Here is a 16,721-nt window from a genome sequence, read left to right as displayed (position 1 = left end):
AGCACCTGGAGGAAACCATGCAGTCACGGGGAGAACGTACAAACTCCTCACAGACAGCGGTGGGGATTGAACCCTTATCACTGGTACTGTAAAGTGTTGTGCTAACCACTACACTGCTGTGCTGCCCATACTCCAGTGATATTAAACCTGATTCTGATTCTTGAATTTCAAGGGTTGTCAAATTAACACTAAACTGTGAACAATTGTCCCACTTTCGGCACTGTATTGTTCATTTTCCAACCACTGAGCAAGAAGGCAGCTGAGGTCTCAAAGTATTTTCTAAGTGTGATTAAGACCTCATTCATTATAATTACCAAATAACTTTGATTTGCCGGCTGGTGGCGTAGTGGCATCAGCACCGGACTTTGGAGCAAAGGCTCCTGAGTTCGAATCCAGCTGGCTCCCTTGCACGCTTTCCATCCGTGCTGGGTTGAGCATCGAGCTAGCAACTTGTCCTCGTAAAAATAAGAAAGCCTGCTAAAAAAAAACGGTGTCCTGATGACTCCACTCAGAGTTTATGGCTTTCTCCTTCTTCTTCCTTTGATTATTGATTGTAAGTCATAGGATATATTAGTAGCATAACACCTTATCAGGGAATGCATATTGTATATGTTGTGTACAAACTCAGTTGCTTGAGCTTTAAGGATATGAGTGCGAGATAAATGTCAAGCAAAAAATTAATTGCTCATTCTAATTTTAACCAATTAAAAGATACTGGAATAGGAAAGGTATAAAGTGATATGGGCAAATGTGAGCAGGTGGAACTAGCATCTTGGTTAGCAAGGGCAGATGGGCCGAAGGGGCTATTCTATGCTGGATTGTTCTCTAATATCTACAGTGGAAGGGTCAGGAATCTGCTACATTATCCCTTCACTCCAGGATTTAGAGGATAACTCCAGAAGATAGCTTTAAACTCTTCGTATCAGTAACATGCTGTGATCATGTGACCCCCCCCCCCCCCCCCCAGCCAAGGACCAATAAGAACAGTTTAATTCCCACCCATAGAAGGTACTGGGATGCACATCTAGCCAAACCATTTGGCCCATTGATCACCGGCTTTGGATTTTGGTATATTATTGTCACATGAACCAGATACAGGGAAAATCTTGTCTTGCATGTTGTCAGATTCCATTTCATTTATTGCAGGTACATGGAAACAAGCGATGAAATGTGTTGTTAATGTTAATAACCAAAGGATGTGCTAAGGAAGCACACGATTGTCAACACACATTCTGGTCCACAATGTTCAGCGAGCAACACAGAATGCTGTAAACAACAAAACAACAGCAAAAAAAAAAGCCCCAATCCTCTATATACAAGCATATGTACACAGACACTCTCTCTCTCTCTCACGCACGCACGTGCGCGCACTCACACACACTCACTCCTCCAAATCCATGTCAAATCACTTGATACAGATCAGCTCATTGCACAATGCATTGACATTGAACAAGGTAAAACAATGACAATGCAGAATAAAGTGTAAAGTGAAAAAGCATAGTTCAGGTAAGCAATAAAGTGCACGGTCATAACGAGGTAGAATGTGTGGCCAAGAGTCCAACTTAGCGTACAAGAGGTCCATTCTAGAGTCTGATAACAGTGGAATATCTGCTGTCCTTGAACCTGGTAGTACATGGTTTCAGACTTCTGTATCCTCTGCCCGATGGGAGAGAATGTCCGGGTGGGTGGGGTCTTTGAGTATGTTGGCTGTTTTACTGAGTTACATAAGGGGAGGCTGCTTTACTGGTCTACTTTCCTCATCGGACTTCACCTCTCACCTTCCAGTTTGTAACCTATCCACCCTGCCACCTTAACCTGGCTTCTTTCCCCTTCCTTTCCCGTGCAAATGAAAGATCTTGGTCCAAAACATTAACTGTTTATTCCACACCATTGATGCTGCCTGAACTGCCGAGCTTCTCCAACATTTTGAATGTGTTACTCTGGATTTGCAGCATCTGCAGAATCTCTTGTACTTCAGAAGCACAAAACTCTCCAGGGCGAGTGGCACAGCCTCTGCTACCATCATTCTGTGAGTTTCTGAGGGATAAAATCAGACCAAGTTCTTCTCTGCTCTGGACACTGTCGGTAAATGGTGACCATGTCAGAGTGTGGGAGCATCCTCCTTCAGCTGCGACCTTTGCTAAGCGATGTGGCCAAGGTCAAGACTGACTGTGGGAGTCATGCGCATAACCCAGGTCATGTACTCTGGCACACAATGCACTAATAGACTCTGTGGATCTTGTTATTGAATGCAATGTTGTTCCATTCCCTCAGCAGCCCACTGCAATGCAGCCAGGAACAAATACCTTTCATAGCACTCAAATTGTACATTGTTAACATGCAGTGAGAAATTTTATTTACAGTGCCTCGAGAAAGTACGTAGGTTCATCTGTAAACTGCACATTGTTGCGTTCCTTCACAAGAATGTGGAGAGTACCTTCCAGACGTTTGCCATCACTGACTTGTTGGAATAAACAGCTGCGAGGCCCTTGGCATTGAGGTCAAAGTTCAAAGTAAATTCATTATCAAGGTACACATGTCACCATATACAACCCTGACATTCAATCACAGTAAATACAAGAAACACGATCGAATCAATGCAAGACTGCACCCAGTGGGACTAACAATTAATGTGCAAAAAATAACAAACTATACAAATATGAAAAGAAAGAAAAATATTAATAACCAATAAGTATTGGGAACATGAGGTGAAGAGTCCTTTGAAGTGGGTCCATAGGTTGTGGGAACATTTCAGTGGTGGGGTGAGTGATTTAAGAGGGGTACTAACCTCTCCAGTTTAAGATGGTGCTACTGAAGTCGATCAACAGCTTACTGGTAGTTCAAAAGGCAAAAAATTGGAGTGAGCAATTCAGAGAGGAGTTTCGTACTCTGCCTACCGAAACCAGGAGCAAGGTTGGATCAGTGCGGAGCCGATTTGGAACTGTTGAGAGTGGCTTCAGGCAGGGTGACAAGGTATAGGCCCAGAGCATATTGCTGCAGCAGGGCCCTGATCCCAGTACGTGGCATGGTCTGGTGCTTAGACAATTTAAATGCCAGCCCAGATAGACTGGAAAGGCAGGGTGTTAGGACCAGAGATGTAACTATGAAAATGGACAAGGGAGAGCCAGTGGATGTAGTGTACCTGGACTTCCAGAAAGCTTTTGATAAAGTCCCACATAAGAGATTAGTGGGCAAAATTAGGGCACATGGTATTGGGGGCAGAGTACTGACATGGATTGAAAATTGGCTGGCGGACAGGAAACAAAGAGTAGCGATTAACGGGTCCCTTTCGGAATGGCAGGCTGTGACCAGTGGGGTACCGCAAGGTTCGGTGCTGGGACCGCAGCTGTTTACAATATACATTAATGATTTAGATGAAGGGATTAAAAGTAGCAAATTTGCTGATGACACAAAGCTGGGTGGCAGTGTGAAATGTCAGGAGGATGTAATGAGAATGCAGAGTGACTTGGACAGGTTGGGCGAGTGGGCAAATGTATGTCAGATGCAGTTTAATGTGGATAACTGTGAGGTTATCCACTTTGGTGGCAAGAACAGGAAGACAGATTACTATCTAAATGGAGTCAAGTTAGGAAAAGGGGAAGTACAACGAGATCCAGGTGTTCTTGTACATCAGTCAATGAAAGCAAGCATGCAGGTATAACAGGCAGTGAAGAAAGCTAATGGCATGCTGGCCTTTATAACAAGAAGAATTGAGTATAGGAGTAAAGAGGTCCTTCTGCAGCTGTACAGGGCCCTGGTGAGACCCCACCTGGAGTATTGTGTGCAGTTTTGATCTCCAAATTTGAGGAAGGACATTCTTGCTATTGAGGGAGTGCAGCATAGCTTCACAAGGTTAATTCCCGGAATGGTGGGACTGTCATATGTTGAAAGATTAGAGCGACTGGGCTTGTATACACTGGAATTTAGAAGGATGAGAGGGGATCTGATTGAAACATATAAGATTATTAAGGGATTGGACACGCTGGAGGCAGGAAGCATGTTCCCGCTGATGGGTGAGTCCAGAACTAAAGGCCACAGTTTAAGAATAAGGGGTAGGCCATTTAGAACTGAGATGTGGAAAAACTTTTTCACCCGGAGAGTGGTGGATATGTGGAATGCTCTGCCCCAGAAGGCAGTGGAGGCCAAGTCTCTGGATGCTTTCAAGAGAGAGTTAGATAGAGCTCTTATAGATAGCGGGGTCAAGGGATATGGGGAGAGGGCAGGAACAGGGTACTGATTGTGTATGATCAGCCATGATCACAGTGAATGGCGGTGCTGGCTAGAAGGGCCGAATGGCCTACTCCTGCATCTACTGTCTATTGTCAGAGGTGAGGGTCGGCCGATTCCACTCCTCTCTCCGCTGAGGCTGTGGGACTGCTCTGGCTGCTACGTGCTTTGTGTCTGAGTTTTGTGGCAATTTGCCCCACTATATGATGAACTGTGACCAAGGCTTTGGGCCTGCTCAGCTGCTCTGGGGATTCAGGTCTATGGACTCAGTTTGGTTTGGAATCGTGTTACTCACTTCTATTGTTTGCACGATTTGTTTTTTTTCTCTCTGAGCATTGGATGTCAGTTTTTTTAATTGATTTCTTTCGGGTTCCTTGCTTTGTGGCTGCCTGTAAGCAGGCAAATATCAAGGTTGTATAAGTAATACATACTTTGCTAATAAATGTACTTTAAATCCTTTGAATGACTGTTGCTGAACTTGGTGTTGTGTGTCCTGAGGCTCCTGTACTTCCTTCGTGAGGGCAGCAGAGATCAGCTCCTGGGTCTTGCCGACATTGAGTGAGAGGTTGTCGAGGTGACAGTATTGCAGTCTAGGAATGTGACTCTGGTGCCCATCCTCTGCACTCGACCGCTACTTGTCAAGTGGGTTATAATGAGTTGAGGCTAAATATTAAACACAAAAAGAAGCTTTATTTGTTACATGCACATCGATATAGACAGTGAAATTGTCATTTGTATCAAACCAGGTCACCAACATAGCATATGAATTGCCAGCAGAGTAACAAGCCCAGAGCCTCCTAAAAAGCTTATTAATACAGAGCAAATGCTGCAAATAATATAAATATGGACACTATTATTAATGTTGTTGAAAGATGCTACCAAAATGACGTGCACTAATTTAACAGCTTTACAACCATAGCCGTGAGCTGCAGACTATTGACTGTACAACACGTTCTCAATATTATTCACTTTTTATTATCTGCACAATTTGCCTTCTTTTGCACATCAGTTATTTGTCAGTCTTTATTTATGTCTTGCTTTTCATAAATTCAATTGCATATCCTTATTTTTCTATAAATGCCTGCAAGAAAATGAACTTCAGGGTAGTATATATGATGACCTATACTTACATCGAAAATAAATTTACTTTGTACTTGACTTTTTGACTGTCATGACTATGACGTCAGCGTACAAACACTTAGTGGCCACTTTATTAGGTACACCTGCTCATTAATGCAAATATCTAATCAGCCAATCATGTGGCAGCAACTCAATGCATGAAAGCATGTAGACATGGTCAAGAGGTTCGGTTGTTGTTCAGACCAAACATCAGAATGGGACGTAAATGCCCACCCCGGCTTCTTACAGCACACTGAGGTAGAATTCTCATCAGTTTTTGGTTGTTGATGCCAGCTTGTTGTAGGTTTGGCTGCATGGTTCAAATTGAATATGAGCACATCTTGCCAGAATGCATTGAGTATTTTGTATTAAATTGAAAAAAAATTCTTTAATCAGACCAAGCTGATCAGGTCTGTGATTGGTGATTACTTTATGATTGTCACATGTGAACTTTGTGGATCCAAACACATCATTCCATACATAAGCATGTTGAAGTAGTTGAAAAGGAAATAGAACTCAGAAGATATGTAGTTTGGGTGTTGGGTTGGGTTGAGATGTTCTCCGATCTTGCTAACTTGTAAACGTTTCATCGCCATACGAGGAGATATCATCAGTGTACTGTTGGTTGTGGTTGTGTCCTCAGAATGCTTGCCTTTTATGTACTCATCGATTGGTTGATTGGTCACCATTACAGGAACTCACTGGTGATGTGGGGAGGAAATCTAATCGCTTATTGGCTGTGTGGCGAACGTTGTGTGTTGTCAGGAATTTTGCACACATCGACTCATAAATAGGATCGAGGTCTGTGTTTGTTTACAGAATTGTTTGTGGGAAACCACGCTTCTAGTGATTCTCCTGCATGCCACATCTTTGCTCGCACCATGACCCTCATTGATGCCCAGTCGAGTTTGTGCCCCCCTCTATCTTCATGGGTAGAGACCAGGGAGAGTTGGTCATGTCACTGTGCAGCCAGTTGATGTTCATGGAGCCTTGTGGATAGTTTCCTCCCAGTCTGGCCAACGTAATATTTGCTGCAGTCCCTGCAGAAGTAGAATGCAGAATATAGCAGAGTTGTAGCTACAGGAGGTGTAAGGTCCTTCTTCCCTCTGCTAGCCTGCAGGTCACCCTTGGGCAAAGTGTATACCCGTTTAGCCCTACATCTCCCCCCCCACCCACCGATGAGGGTCACGTTAAGCCATGGGAGCAGGTTGTGGATCGTCATATCAGCAGCTGATGCCTATCACAAGTCCTGGTTATGTGACCACTGATGCCAGGCAGTTAATCTCGGAAGTCACCTGTCTTGTAAAGACACTGCCCAGAGGAAGGCAATGGCAAACCACTTCTGTAGACGGACCATGATTGGCCATGTCATACGATACGGCACATGATGATGATGTAGTTACTAAAAAAGTGCGGTGCAGGTAGACAAACAAGATGCAAAAGCCGTAATGGGATAGACTGAGAGATCAAATGTTCATCTTTAGCAAGTAGGTATTCTGTTCAGAATCTTATTAGAGCAGATAGAAACTATCCTTGAGCTTGGATGAAGGGTGCTGATGAAAGGTGTGGGCCTGAAACATTGACTGTTTATTATAGATCATGTTCAATCTGTTGAGTTCCTCCAGCAAATAGTGTGTATTGCTCAAGATCTCCAGCTCCTGCAGAACCTCTTGTGTTATAGAAATCGTCTATGACTTCGCTGCCCTCTGCACACCCGAGTAAACAGTTGCCTCCTGACTCTGACAGAACACATAATTTTCCTTCTCCTGCCCTTATTCCCCACGCAACAGAACTTCCACGCCTGAGCTGACCCATGCTTGCGATTATGCCCCTGAATTAACTTTTTCAGATAGTTTTCGCAGGTTAATTGTCCTGTTGTGTCTGTGCTTTGGAGGACATGGCAATACTGTCCAAATGCTCCATGCATCAGACATTGTAACTCCTCAGCCTTGGTTTATTCCAGGAGAGGGAGTGGGGGACATCCATAGTTAAGTGTTGGCATGTATTTTTGGAACACGGTGGCCTGGAAGCAGAGATTGTTTCAAAGTTCAAACTAAGTTTATTGTCCAAGTACATACGGTGCATGTCACCATATACAGCCCTGAGATTCATTTTAATGTGGGTATACACAGTAAATCCAAGATGAGTAATAGAATCAATGAAAGACTGCGCCCAAAAGGATGGACAAACAACCAATGTGTAAAAGAGAACAAACTGCAAATATAAAAGAGAATAATAATAATAAATACATTCGCAATAAATATCAAGAACATGAGTTGAAGAGTCCTTGAAAGTGAGTCCATAAGTTTTGGGAACAGTTCAGTGATGGGGTGAATGAAGTTATCCTCATGTGGTTCAAGAACCTGATGGTTGGAGGGGTGGGGTGGGTAATAACCATTCCTGAACCTGGTGGTGTGAGCCCTGAAGCTCCTGTACATTTTTCCTAATAGGAGCAGCATGTTCTAAGTGTCGGGGGGTGTCCCCAACGATGAATGATGCTTTCTGTGACAACGCATCATGTAGATGTGCTCAGTGGTGGGGAGGGCTTTGCCCGTGATGGGCTGGGCCATATCCACTACTTTTTGTATAATTTTCTTTTCAAAGGTGTTTGTGTTTCCATACCAGCCAGTCAATACACTCTCCACCACACATTTCAGAAGTTTGGCAAAGTTTTAGATGCCACGCCGAATCTTTACAAACGTCTAAGGAGGTAGAGGTGCTGCCTTGCTCTCACTGTAACTGCACTTGCATGCTGGGCCCAGGACAGATCTCTAAAATGATTTAAAGTTACTGACCCAATCCACCTCTGATCCTCTGAAGAGGACTGGTTCATGGACTTCCGGTTTTCTCCTCCTGAAGTCTATAATTAGTTGCTCGGTCTTGCTGACATCAAGTGAGAAGTTATTGCTGTGGCACCACTCAGCCAGATTTTCAATCTCCCTCCTGTTTTGTGACACCTTTGATTCAGCTAAGGACGGGTGTCGTACATTAGGTTATTGTGGATCATGTCACGTCAGTAACTTAATTTCCTTCTTTTTCCCTAACCCTCCTCTCAACAGGATTTCACCTGAGTGCCACCGTGGTTCCTCTGCAGACTGGACAAGCTAAAGGAGCGTTCAATGTGGCCGTAATGTTTGACCGCTGCCGGATAACCTCGTGCAGCTGTACCTGTGGAGCAGGAGCAAAGTGGTGTGCTCATGTGGTGGCTCTCTGTCTCTTCAGGATACATAATGTGAGTACTGTGCGTGAGCGTGTGTGTGTGTGTGTGTGTGTGTGAGAATTCACTTCATAGGAAATTTTATGCTATGGATTCTTAAAGTAGATTAATCAATTGGTTTATTATTGTCAAATGCTCCAAGGGGCAGTGGAAAAAGCTTATCTTGTGTACCATTCACACAGATCAACTCATTGCAGTGATGCACTGAGGTAATACACAGACAATAACAGAATGTAGAATAAGACTAAGGGCGATACCCTTCAGGCGGTTCACAAATCTACTTCTTTAACTACTTTTACTACTTTCTCTTTCAAATGTGGTTTTGCTGCTGTTATAGCCTGTGTTACTTATTTTCGTGGCACGTTTTTGTGCCAGTTGAGCAATCTGCTGGTTTGTTGTCTCTGAGTGGCTTTGGTGAGCTTTCAAGCAAAGTGTGTGCTTTGGAGTCAGGGTGCAAAGCCATGATGGACTCCATTTCTCATCGATCTTGCCAATTAAAGCATCAAGGAAGATTGAAATTAATGAGGATGAGAGTGGAAGGCAGGCATGTGTTCACCATCTAGCTACGTGTTCTCACCTGCCCTCTTCCCCTCGCGCTCCCCCTCTCTCTCACTCTCCTGTGCTCCTGGAAGAAGGTGTCTGCATGCGAGTTGTCTCTCTCTCCATCTTGTTTGGTGCTGCTGGAGTCTGGGGTCTAAGGCGAGGTTTAATCACAATTTGTGGAGTTCACATTTTGATGTATTTCTGTTTTCTGGTCACTCCTTTCTTTGTTGCTATTTTGTGCAATTTTGATCGGGGCGGCCTATAGATAGTGAGCGATGCAGCACTACGTCGAACTGAACTGAATATGCCTGGACTCTTTTGATGACTTTGGTGGTTTAGTGTTTTATGTTCTATGTTTTTCATTCATTTTTTTGCCATTTGTGCGATTTCCTTTTTTGCATGTTGGGGGTTTGAAGAGTTCCATTTTTATCTGTTTCCTGACTCTGTGGGAACATTGTATACTGCATGGATAATTTGATAATAAATATACTTTGAATCTATGAAAGTGCAGTGCAGGCAGACAAGATGCAAGTTCATGATGAGGTAAATTGTGAAGTGAAAACTCCATCTTATTGTATGAGTAATTGATCATTAGTGGTAACAGCAGGATAGAAGGAGCCATGGCAAATTTCTTTAGCCTCTTGAGGAAGTGGATGTCAGTGGCAAATGGCCAGATGTTATTAAGCTGATAGGAAGGTGACAGTAACTCAAATAACCACATTTTATAACAGTGATGTGCAGAAGAGCATCTTTGAATGCAGAACATCTCAGTCCTCAAAGTGGATGGGCAAGAGAGCAGAAGACCACATACATACACTCAGTGGCCACTTTATTAGGTACAAGAGGTACCTACGTTTTGATGTGTATGTGACAAATAAAGCTTATCTTTATCTCTTTCCAATCAATTTATACTTTGTACAATTTTACTTGAATTAAAACTGAATGCTGAATTGAAAACCAGGGATTTTATTTTGTACCTGGAACCTTTTTTTAAGAAATTTATAAAAATAACACTGAAAGTTTGATTATTTTGGCTGATTGAAATATATATCCACAGTATCTGGTAAATACTCTGGAATTGCACAGTGAATGTTTATGCAGAAAACAGCACTTGCTCAGAAATTAAATGGTCTGTTTCCCTTCAAGCTGTCAAAGCTTGGCATTTTGCATCTCACTGTATAGAAAGCTGGATGCCTACTGTTGTGGGGTTGTATGAAGTCATTGCTATTACACAAGTCATGGGGGAGGAGAGAAAATAGGTTCAGTCCGAACCTTGTCGTTGTCTGTGTGGGGTTTGTATGTTCTCCCTGTATCCAAGTGACCTTCCCCCGGGTACCTCAGTTCCCTGCAAAGATTAAAGATTAAGACCCCCTTGTCATTCGTGTGTGCAGGCGGATGGACTGGATGTTGGTGGGCATGTGAGAGATCTTCTGCCAGCCTTGCCACTCTTGCGCTGGGAAATCCACCCAGTTTTCACTGGGTTAAATCAAATGAATGAAAATAGAAAAGTAGTTTTTGATGGACTCTAGACCAATGTCTGTTTGGGGGCTTTTGCTGTTGCATGGTGGTGCTTCTGATGGGGGTGTGTGGGGAGGGAGGATCATTGCTGCTGCTGCTTGTTTATGGGACTTTAGGGTTCTGATATTATATCATTCTTATTGTTTCATGGATGGTTTCTGTGAAGAGTAAGGATTTCAGGTTGTATGCTTTCTCTGATCGAACCGTTTGAAATGAAAATGAGTGGATGAATATCAAAGGATTGACAGGATGCAGATCTGGGCTGAGATGTGGCAGATGGAGTTCAGCCTTCAGAAGTGTGAGGTCATTCACTTTGGAAGGTTAAACTGGGAGGCAGAGTACAGGGTGAACGGCAGGATTCTTAGCAGTGTGGAGAAACAGAGGGTCCACGTCCATAGATCCCTCAGTTGCAGCTTTATAAGACCATGTTTTGGAGAGTAGTGTTCGGTTGTAGTGACAGCAGACTGTCCATATGGATGGGAGGATGGGAAAGAGAAACGGGGCTGTTTTGCTGCTTGTGTTCTGTGTTGTTCTGCTGAGCATTGTGGCCACACTACGTTGGCACTGGAGTGTGTGGTGACACTCGTACAAACGTCACGTTTCACTGTATGTTTCGATGTACATGTGATAAATAAATCTGAAATCTGGTAGATAAATTTAATCCCTCCTATATGTTAGCGAGCACTTTCACTCCGTCCACCACGAAAGGCAGGATTTCCCAGTGGCCACCCATTTCAATTTGACTTCCCATTCCCATTTCAACATGTCTATCTATGGCTTCCCCTTCTGCCGTGATGAGGCCACACTCAAGTTGGAGGAGCAACACCTCATATTTTGTCTGTGTATCCTTCAACCTGATGGCAAGAATGTTAATTTCTTAAGCTTCCAGTTATTTCTCTCACTCTGTTTTCTCATTTTTTATTCCCCCATTCAGTTTACCCTCTCAACCCTTCTCCTCATCTGTTCATCACCACCCTCTGGATCCCCTCCTCCGTCCTTTTCTCTCATGGTCCACTCTCCTGGCCTATCAGGTTTCTCTTTCTTCAGCCCTCTACCTCTTCCACCTATCATCTCCCAGCTTCTTAATTTATCCCACCTATCCACCTTCCCCTTCTGCCAGCTTGTACTCCTTCCCCCCCCCCCCCCCCACTTTCCTATTCTGGCTTCTGTCCCCTTCCTTTCCAATCCTGAAGAAGGGTCTTGGCCTGAAATGCCGACAGTTTATTCCCTTTCATAAATGCTACCTGACATGCTGTAAGCAGACGAATCTCAAGGTTATAATAATTTATACTACTTTGAACTTTTCAGTTATAGAGTGGTATTGCATGGAAACATGCACTTGCCAACCAAAATTCCAATCTAGTTTAGTCCTTTTTTTTTTGTGAGTTTCTCCAGTATTCTGTGCGTGTTGCTCAAGATTTCCAGCATCTACAGAATCTTTTGTGTTTTTTATCAGTCTGTATCATGCTTTAAACTCTGTCTCTTGCTTATTGACTTCTGTCAAGCAGAAACTCAGGGAATCTCTGGTGATGATGCATTTCTCTCCTGTGTGGCCCCTGAAGCAAATGGCTGTAGTTTTCAGCAGTTCCAGAGTTATGGATTACTGAGTTTGGAGTTTCAGTGTGTTGAGATCAAAGTGTGGTGTTAGTTATGACCATTGGCTTGTTATCTGTCTTGTGTCTCTGTGTTCAAGTCAGAGTGCTTTTCAATAATTGGATAATCTACTGTGCTGGAACAAAAGGAAAATCATCCTGTGAATCTATTGGCAGAGTTCACTGCATTACCTCAGCTTCTGAAACACATTTTCTTTGAAAAACCTTCTTAAATCACTTGGAATTGTTTATGTGGCACCTTTTTAATTGTTTTTTTTAATTAAAAAGTTGTGGCAGGGGAATGACATTGAAATAGCCAACATGCGTTAGAATCAGGTTTAATATCATCGGCATATGTCATGAAATTTGTTAATTTTGCAGCAGCAATACAATGCAATACATGATAAATACAGAAAAAGCAGAATTATAGTTAATATATTAAATAGTTAAAATAGGTTGTTCAAACACTGAAATTTAATAAATAGTGAGGTAGCGTTTATGGGTTCAGTGTCCATTCAGAAGTCAGATGGCAGAGGGGAGGAAGCTGTTCGTGAATCACTGAGTGTGTCCCTTCAGGTTTCTGTACCTGATGGTAGAAGTGAGAAGAGGGCAGTCCTGGGTGGTGAGGTTCCTTAATGATGGATACTGCCTTCCTGAGGCATTGCTCCTTGAAGATGTTTTGGATACTGTGGAGGCTGGTACCCATGATGGAGCTGAATAATTTTACAACTTTCTGCTACTTACTTCGATCCTGTGCAGTAGCACCCCGCCATACCCAACAGTGATGAATGCTCTCCATGGGACATCTGTAGGAAGTTTTCGAGTGTTTTAGCTGACAATTCCATTCTCCTCAAACTCTTAATGAAATATAACCACTGCCTTGCTGCCTTTATACTATAGATCCCTTCCCAAAAAATTGACACCAGGACTTGGTTGTGTATGAAGATGGAAGTGTGGAGGTTGTTTCTGTCAAAACGATTCTCCATCACTGGAGCTAAAAACATTCTGCACAACAGAAATTTCTGTGCCAGTCTTAGAGGATCAGATATTTTATATTGATTGTGGTCAAGTGTGAGATGAATTATTAGTTCATTAGTTTGCTGCCACAGCAGCAAAGCTGTTACAGCTCAGGCTGTTCCGGAGTTTGGAGTTCAACTCCAGCACCCTCTGTACAAAGCTTGTATGTCCTTCCTGCAAGCACATGAGTTTCCTCCCACAATTTAAAACGTACCAGTTAGTAGGTTAATTGGTCTTTGTAAATTGTCCTTTGGTCAGGTTAGGGTTAAATTGGATGATGCACCTTATTGGACTGGAAGAGCCTATGTCTAAATGAAATAAAAGAATTGTGTTAAAATTTTACAAGATCTTATTTTCAACCATTCGTTAATGTTTGATTAACATATTTAATAGTGATTGTAAGTGTTCTAAATTGTACTATTTTTATTGTGGAGAGCTGTCAGTGGCCTTGGTAAAGTTGGGGGGTTGGTCAGATTAGATTTGCTTTAGACATTAGATATAGGAGCAGAATTAGGCCATTTGGCCCATAAAGTCTGCTCCGCCATTTCAACATGCCTGGTCCAACTTTCCTCTCAGCCCCAATCTCCCGCCTTCTTCCCATATCTCTTCATGCCCTGGACAATCAAGAATCAAGTTTATTTGTGACATGTACAGTTCATCAAAATACCAAAGTATACAGTGAAATGCATCGTTTGTGGCAAACATTAAGGTGCTTTTGCCCCATGCAGTGTGCCGGAGGAAACCACTGCAAACTCTTGCCAGACTGTGGCAGAAATTGAATTCAGATTGCTGGCACTGTAAAGCATTATGTTACCCATTACACTATCATGCCGAGGTGACCAGGAGTATTGATATGGGCAGGGTGGAAAATGTTGCCTGCAAGGACCTTATCCAGACTTTTGAAAAGTTCCCACATAGTAGACTGGTCTGGAAGATTAAATCAATTGAGATCTAGATCAAATTAGATACATTTCCAGAAACAACTATGATTTGCTGTTGAGTTTCAGATTAAGAGGAGCCTTGCAAAGCTTGAGGTGAAACCAAGATGTAGAGAGTCAGTCAGCTTAGTCATTCACTGTAATAGCACGTTAATTCCACACAGCCATCTGCTTCCTATCAGTTAGTCCAAGTGTCTTGTTCCTTCAATTATTAATTGACCTTGCACCTGTTGTCTTTTCTTTCACAATGTAATGATTCTGTCAGTTTTACTGCTGTTGAAGTGGTTACTCTCTTCAGGAGTAAGTCTTGAGAACTTTTGAGTACAAAACAAATATCTCGTAAACTAGGAGGAACAGGATATTTGGGGGTGGGGGGGAAGCAGGATGATGGCCAGGGGAAGTAATGAAGTGGGAGCCTGAGGTGATTGGTGGAATGAGGTTGAGTTGGGAGGCATAGCCAGTAGAATGATAGATGTATTTCCAAATGTTATCTTACCAACACACATTCTCCCTCATAGACAATAGGTGCAGAAGTAGACCATTCGGCCCTTTGAGCCTGCACCACCATTCTGAGATCATGGCTGATCATCTACTATCAATATCTGGTTCCTGCCTTGTTCCCATATCCCTTGATTCCCCTATCCATAAGATACCTATCTAGCTCCTTCTTGAAAGCATCCAGAAAATTGGCCTCCACTGCCTTCCAAGGCAGTGCATTCCAGACCCCCACAACTCTCTGGGAGAAGAAGTTTTTCCTTAACTCTGTCCTAAATGACCTACCCCTTATTCTCAAACCATGCCCTCTGGTACTGGACTCTCCCAGCATCTGGAACATATTTCCTTCCTCTATCTTGTCCAATCCCTTAATAATCTTAAATGTTTCAATCAGATCCCCTCTCAATCTCCTTAATTCCAGCGTGTTCAAGCCCAGTCTCTCTAAGCTCTCTGCGTAAGACAATCCTGACATCCCAGGAATTAACCTTGTGAATCTATGCTGCACTTCCTCTAGAGCCAGGATGTCTTTCCTTAACCCCGGAGACCAAAACTGTACTCATCTGACAGCTTGTGCTCCTTCCCCTTCCCTAGCTTCTTACTCTGGCTTCTGTCCCTTCCTTTCCCCACATCTCTCTGCCCTCCTCCCTTCTTTCTCCCCCTCTGCCCATGTCTACCCCCATGCCTCCCCTCCACCCCCTCTACCCCTCTCTCCCCCTTTCCCCCACCCCTCTCCCCCTTTCCCCCACCCCTCTCCCCCTTTCCCCCACCCCTCTCCCCCTTTCCCCCACCCCTCTCCCCCTTTCCCCCACCCCTCTCCCCCTTTCCCCCATCCCTCTCCCCCTTCCCCCACCCCCTCCCCCTTTCCCCCACCCCTCTCCCCCTTTCCCCCACCCCTCTCCCCCTTTCCCCCACCCCTCTCCCCCTCTCCCCCACCCCCCTCTCCCCCACCCCCCTCTCCCCCACCCCCCTCTCCCCCACCCCCTCTCTCCCCCTACCCCCACCCCCTCTCCCCTATCCCCCCTTCACCCCTCCTTCCACCCCCATAATGAATTGGATAAAAAGATGAAAATAAACATACAGAAATGAACAAATATCTCTGCAACCTCTGTTATTGAATAACTCTGTATTTCAAAGGTAGCAAGTTTTCTCCTGTGACTTCATAAATTGGTTTCTGGAATTTTGTTTCTAAGAACCGTATAGCTCATTGTGTCTGTGGGAGATGATGTAACCTGGTTGCAAATATAATTTATTGGGAATCAGAATCTTTAAAACTGTTGAGGTAAAGTATGGATTAAAGTTATTGTTCTTCTGGGTGTCTACCCATCACAGCTAGTGAATTATGAGCTTTGCCATCAATTAGAATGCATTTTTCTTACTGATGTCACTTCTTGATATTTTCCCTTGAGGTAGACCAGATTTATCTAGATGAAGAATTTCTGTCAGCAGAGTTTGAGTTTGTTCATTTGCAGTAATGCAGTGCGGAAAGAAGCCCTTTGGCAGAACTTGTCTGTGCCAGCTAAGTTGCCTGTTTGAGCTCGTCCTGTTTTGCTGTGTTTGACCAGAAACCCGCTAAACCCTTTTTAACCCATGCTTGCCACTAATCTGGGAAGAATGCAAAGAGAATTTTGGAGGATGTTACCGAGACTCGAGGGATTGAGCCACAGAGAGATTGAGCAGGTTCACTGGAGCTTGGGAACATGGGCTGATCATTTTGGGGTGTATAAAATCACAAGGGGCATAGATAGATAGGGTGAATATTCACAATCTTTTATCCTGCGGATGGAGAATCAAGAGGTGTACGGCACAGGTTTAAAGTGAGAGGGAGAAAAGTTTAATGGGAATCTGAGGGATAACCTTTTCACCCAGAGTGTGTTGGTTGTGCGGAACAAGCTGCCAGAGGAAGTGGTTGAGGCAGCTACGTATATGAACAATTTTTAGAATGCATTTGGACAGGTACACGGATAGGAAGGGTTTAGAGCAGGAGTTCCCAAGCTGGGATCCACAGGCGCCTTGGTTAATGATAGGAGTCCAGTGCATAAAAAAGGTTGGGAACCC

The 16,721-nt window shown here is 43.6% G+C and overlaps 1 protein-coding gene across 5 annotated transcripts in view; it reads left to right on the top strand.

Moving 5' to 3' along the window:
• zswim8 (zinc finger, SWIM-type containing 8) overlaps positions 1–16,721 on the top strand; it is a 183,656-nt gene that overhangs the window by 56,244 nt on the left and 110,691 nt on the right. For all 5 annotated transcript variants that reach the window (XM_059946761.1, XM_059946760.1, XM_059946759.1 and 2 more), the window contains exon 5: positions 8,406–8,578. In XM_059946761.1, coding sequence (XP_059802744.1) covers positions 8,406–8,578 — 173 coding nt within the window. The remainder of the gene's footprint in view (positions 1–8,405; positions 8,579–16,721) is intronic.

Source organism: Hypanus sabinus, chromosome 21 (assembly GCF_030144855.1).
Source record: "Hypanus sabinus isolate sHypSab1 chromosome 21, sHypSab1.hap1, whole genome shotgun sequence".
Taxonomy (NCBI): Eukaryota; Metazoa; Chordata; class Chondrichthyes; order Myliobatiformes; family Dasyatidae; genus Hypanus; species Hypanus sabinus.
The sequence above is the reverse complement of the archived record's forward strand: the minus strand, read 5'-3'. Positions and strand labels throughout refer to the sequence as shown.